Here is a 6,000-nt window from a genome sequence, read left to right as displayed (position 1 = left end):
CATTGACTACTGTACACGCAATAACCTTATCTTCGAGTGGCCTTAAGAGAATAGAAGAGTCACAAAGTAGCAAGTGCTACCCAAAACATAAACGAAAAATTGAGCAAAACAAAATCGTATAACAAAACATTTTTATTGTACAAAAGGTAAAAATATAAAGGTTACTTTCACTCATGGAAATGTTCAGAGTACAAACACGTGTTTGCTCAAGAAAGTTGGGTCACAAATGAAAATGTTTATAGTGTGAGCATGCATGTGTAAGTAATATTCATATGCAAGTATTTGTCAGTGTGGCCTTGTGTATGTGTGTGCGTTGGTTTACCTTGTTTATGCTAGTGCATGTAAAGAGTCGTAATTCTCTGTCGCCTGACTTTCGTTAGCATGTAAGAATGTGTGCATGCATGGGATTAAGAAAATTAGTATGTGAGTCATCGAGTTCTCTCTACCTCTTCAGCATAAGGGCATAGGCGTGTAGGGTGGTAAGCAGCTATTCTTTGTTTCTTCCGTGCAGGTGCGGCTGTTGAAGTCTGGAGTAATCTGATTTTGGTGACTAGGTCTTACAGGATTTTTAAAGTTTGTACTGGCTTAGCATTTTCATATAAACTTATTACTTTTAGGACTTGAAACGATTTTTATTGGTTGGAAAATATTTTGAGTTCACACCTACCTGTGAAATTTGCTTTTGAAAGTGATGAAGAAAGCGAATTTCAATGAAGCAGGAAAAGAAAGAGGGAAAGCAATTAGTCCATTGGTTTTTGGCGTTTATGCGATATTCACTGTTTTGAGGGAAAGAATTCCATCAAAGTGCTCGATTACAAAGAAAAAATGTCAATATAAGAGCTTTATATTTATTTATTTTAAACTGTAAATAATGTTAGACTCTCGTCAGCCATATTGTTTTCATATATGGCTGACGAAAACCTAACATTATTTACCTTTAACTGGTCTCCCTTATATTAGGCTTGAAACCGACGGTACCAATGTTTTTCTGACCTCCTGTACAGTTTATATATATATATAATAGTAGCCAAATGGATACGGCCTCCGCTAATCGAGCCAGAGATGTCTCGTGTCGCGGGGTTCGAATCGTTCGACTGGTAGTAATCGTGACACCCTGCACTGAAGAATCCCGAAAGGATGAAACACTAGTGTCTGTAGGTATTTAATTATTATAGTAAAAAAATAATTATGACAGCCCCTTTAAGAAATTCGTTTCTTATCGTTGAGCACTTTCAGTTGAATTAAAAGTCGGTCAATTTAGCTCTTATGCGTAGATCATCGTATAACGATTTGATCACTGTCTGTCTGACGTAATGAACATTTAAATTAAAATGTTTAAAATTCAACGCTATTTCACACGGTTAATAGTAGCCGAATTGATACAGCCTCCGCTAATCGAGCCAGAGATGTCCGTGTCGCGGGGTTCGAATCGTTCGACTGGTAGTAATCGTGATACCCTGCACTGAAGAATCCCGAAAGGATGAAACACTAGTGTCTGTAGGTATTTAATTATTATAGTAAAAAAATAATTATATATATATATATATATATATATATATATATATATATATATATATATATATATATAACAACTATCTCGCTCTCTATATATATATATATATTAGAAATTGTTCCTCAGTAGGTTCATTGATTAAAAACTTTTTTGACTAATTTTTTTTCCTGATTATTTGTAAAAGCGAGTAAATTAGAATGTGACCAAATATAACCGGAAGTCATAGCTCGAACAAAACAGTAACAACATCCATAATCAATCGAGTTATCATCATCATCATGATTGCATGCATCTACAATAATCGGAGTATGATAACAAGGCACTTACTGTCACGGGAGAACTATTTTGGTTTCTGATTTCCATAACAATAGTGTTTTATAATGAACTAACTGAACTAACTACATATCGCATTATCATAAACATTTTAAAAGCAAAATAAACATGTTTATGAATAATTTATTTTAACTTTTTATTCGTCGATAATAAAAAATACAAGAATGTAATGAATTCACCAATGTCAATGAAAGTTAGTTAAAAATTGATTCTTTAATGAATGATGATGATAATGATCATTGTTATCGGTACAAACAAAACCATTATCCCATATCATCATCATCGCCATAATAATCAATGAGATCGTCGATCATCAAAGATTAGAAAGACTTTTCTTTTAGCTGCTGCTGCTTTCTGCTACTACTCCCCCTTCTTCTTCTTCTTCTTCTTCTTCTTTGGCGGTGGGGGGAAAGAAAGAGTTAAAGATAGAAAGAGAGAGAAGGAGAGGGAGAAAACAAACAAGCAGAAATTAGAGCGCAATGAAAACATGAACATAAATTTGATTACCTTTCTTTACAGTATGGAAATGTTTCGTGCAGTTTCTACTGTAAAAATATCGAATCAGTTGTAATATAACTCATCGATGTACACATAAAAAGAAAAATTACAGTAAAAGAAAAAAAAACTGCAGAAAACAAAAGTAAAACGAAAAAGCTGGAAACATTTTAAAGCAAAGGTCGAGTCGGAAAAAGAAAAAAAATCAAGAAAGAAGAGTGAAAGAGAGAAAGAAGCAAAGCGTCTATTACAAAAGTAAAGAAAAAGTGGTTGTTACCGTTAAAGATCTGTTTCTTATAAAACAATCGCTGCTTTTAATTCAGTCAGTGTGATTCATAGAGAAAAATATCTTTAAAATATTAAGAAAAAAAAAAGATTGTATCAAAAATAGATTTAATTATGTTTTGTTTATTAATGAATGAAAAAGAAAAAAAAGATGGCTTTACGATAATAATCTCTTCCAGTGTAAGAAGAAAGAAAAGATTTGGAATAATTGCCTCGTTCAATTCTTGTTTATATTTGTAATGTGTATAGTTTTGTTTATGTTGAAATCTGCCTTCTCTTGACATTTTAATTCGCCTTAAATGTAAATAATGCAGGATTATCGCCTTCCCTCGCATTTTCGGATTCTTTTTTCAAAACATCGGAAAAATGGTGGATCCTTCTTTTTATTGTGATTTCACATAACACAAAATCCTTCCTTCCTCTTTATTTTATTTTTTTCATTTCTTTTTTCTTATTCGTTCCTTTTTATCAGCAAATCGTTAAATTAAAAAAAAAAAACTAGTTGAAACTTATTGCGTTTTTCAAGTTTCTTACTGTTAAATAATTGTTTCCTTTTTTCTAAATATTGAATTTTTGTTTCATTAAAAAATAGGAACTGACAATTCTGAAGAAAAAAGTCTCAAAATTGTTTCATGTTTTGATCGTAAATCTAAATAATATAACAAATTTAAATAATGTTAAAAGGTATAAACAATAGTGAATCAATAATTTCATTATTTAATTTCAAATTTTAAGTGAATTTACAGTTTTTCGTAATATATATATATATATATATATATATATATATATATATATATATATATATATATACAGTAAGTACACCCACATTGATTATTTTCTTAGTCCTTTAATGTTTTTTGTCGAATTAAGTAGATATTGTTTCTTATTAATATCAACGGTAGGTCATTCTATGTTTATAAAAAAAAAAAAATGAAAAATTGAACTTTATTTAGTTTTGTATTTTTATTTTATTTTTTTAGGAGAGTGTAAAAACAAGTGAAAAAGAAAAAATACACACTCATTTCCAAAATTAGAAAAATTACGTATTTATTTCAACAATGCCCAAGTAAAGCATAGTAATTATATATATGCATATCGTATATACTTATGGCAAGTGAAGTGAGTTAGTTACACAGAAATGCTTGTTTCACTCCATTGAAGGAATTCTCTTCATATATATATATATATATATATATATATATATATATATATACTTTATTGAATATAGCTTATGGTTTTAATATTTTATCTTACAAAAACCAGATAGATCGTTTAAAAATAACAAAGACAAACTAAAAAAAATAAAAACAATTACACGTGTTTTGTTTTGTTGTTGTGGGCAGTTATTTCAGTGTGTTTCTGCGTAAAAATGTTAATGTTAACTTCATTTTGTTTTTGTCTGATAAAAAGAATACAATTTTAAAATAAAAGTAAAAACTCAGTCTTGAGTGATTGGTTTTCTTTTGTTGTTATTCAAGCCACTGCATTTCTTCGCATTACTTATATATATATATATATATATATATATATACACACACATACAGAGAGAGCGCCCGACTTGGGTTTGTAATGTGTGTGAGCTCAATTATGATTAGTATTTTTTTTAAGTAAAGGCTGTTTATATATATATATATATATATATATATATATATATATATATATATATATATATATATAAGCTACGCCTCAATAAGTTTGTAAACAATTTAAGAAGGAGGAAAAAAAATATCGAAAAAAAAAAAGTACCGACGCAAGTTTTCTCTTTCTGTGTGTAACAACGTCGAAAAGAAAACCGATCTTCTCTGGTTTCGGATTGAAGTGGAAATACAGAGGAAGAGAAGGATTTACACATTTTTGTTGGAATATAAACACATTCTGCCGGATTTTTTCGTTAATTTGTCTTTTTACTGTCCGATGCCAGTACAACAAATTGCAGTTACGCCGTTTAATAACAAAGATGAAAATGATTCAGCTATGAAGAAAGATCCGAAGGACAAACCGTCAGCCCTCGACAAAAGGAAGGAAGCCTCCAAGGTAAGCTTAAAAAAAGAAACTCACCCCCCCCCTAATATTTTAACAGCTGGTATCAAAAAGAAAAAAAAAATCGCTTTTTCCAGATTTTAGTTTTGTTTTCTTTCTTTTTATACATTTTCTTTTGAGTATTATTCAAAATACTTATAAAATGGGAGTACAAGTTTTGGTTAAATACCCCCCTCGCCTCCCATCCGGCTCACTTTTAACTGAAAAATAAAAATGAGATTGATTTTTTTTTTTTTTTTTTCTGTGCGATTCCACGTCAACATCCTGGAAATATGCATTAAAAATTGGTAATCGGGAAGAACAGCCGAGAATCGAGACTTCCGCTAACTTCCAATTGTTTTTATATTTAAAAGTCCTCGGATTTCTAATGAAATCAAACAATTTATCTGGAAATATCCTTGACCACATAATGCAGAGCAGAACGAATAACCATTTTTTTTATTAAAAAAAAAAAAAAGAACTCCATTTCGAAAATAAAAAAAGGTTATTCGCTCTGTCTTACTTCTACGGTGTGTTTAACTGCAAACTGGTTAATATTTTACTTGGAAAGCGAATAATTGCCTAATTAAAAATTAAAATCCTCTGTAAAATTAAAGTGAGATTAACTTTTTTAAAGCGATTACTTATGAACATGCCGAAAGGCAAAAACTAAAACAAAAAAAATGCAATTATTTTAGAATTTAGAATGGGGATCAGTTTCGTATAACGTAAAATAAACACCTAACGTACTGTACTTGCAATAGCCCTTATCTCTGAGTGGCTTCCGGGCCTTGATAAGTGGTGACCACCGTGTAAAAAAAACAAAAAAAAAAAAAACCCTATTTAAGAGCATTTTGTTTTTTTGTGTGTATGTCAAAAAATTGTTAAATCCGACCGGATAGCGTTTGAAGGGCAAATAAGATTTTTTTCTTAATTGTGTCTTTCATGTTTTTTTTTTGAGTGGGAGTGGTGGTGCTTCTTTTTACTGGAAATTATTTTTAATGTTTTCATCAGTTCGAGTGACTACAGCCCTCTCCAAACTCTCCCAAATCCTATCTCTAACCTTAAGTCCGGGTGGCAATGACCACTCTCTAAAATCTTAACCCCCCCCTTCTTGACACTAAGTTCTCCTCACAATTTAATTTTCTCCCAGGCTGCTGACGTATAATCGCACAAAATAAAATTGAATATCATTTTCATATTCCGTTGATATTGTGAAGATAAAGGATAAAATTTTATCAATTAAAAAAAATTGTTAATCAACTTTCTAAAAATAGTCCTTATAGCAAATATTACTAAAAAAAATCACGAATACGAACTAAAAATAGAAGAATATGATTAAATTAAATAAAAAA

General features: G+C 30.2%; 1 protein-coding gene across 2 annotated transcripts in view; it reads left to right on the top strand.

The window, feature by feature from the left end:
* Positions 1-1,845: 1,845 nt before the first annotated feature.
* Positions 1,846-6,000, top strand: part of LOC145252682 (E3 ubiquitin-protein ligase MARCHF8-like) — a 210,717-nt gene continuing 206,562 nt past the window's right edge. The window contains exon 1 of one of the 2 annotated variants that reach the window (XM_080112503.1): positions 1,846-4,660. In XM_080112503.1, the coding sequence (XP_079968629.1) occupies positions 4,541-4,660 (120 nt within the window). In that variant the 5' untranslated portion in view covers positions 1,846-4,540. The remainder of the gene's footprint in view (positions 4,661-6,000) is intronic. The other variant, XM_080112505.1, reaches the window with a different exon arrangement.

Source organism: Euprymna scolopes, chromosome 29 (assembly GCF_053919585.1).
Source record: "Euprymna scolopes isolate OS-2025 chromosome 29, ASM5391958v1, whole genome shotgun sequence".
Taxonomy (NCBI): Eukaryota; Metazoa; Mollusca; class Cephalopoda; order Sepiida; family Sepiolidae; genus Euprymna; species Euprymna scolopes.
The sequence above is the reverse complement of the archived record's forward strand: the minus strand, read 5'-3'. Positions and strand labels throughout refer to the sequence as shown.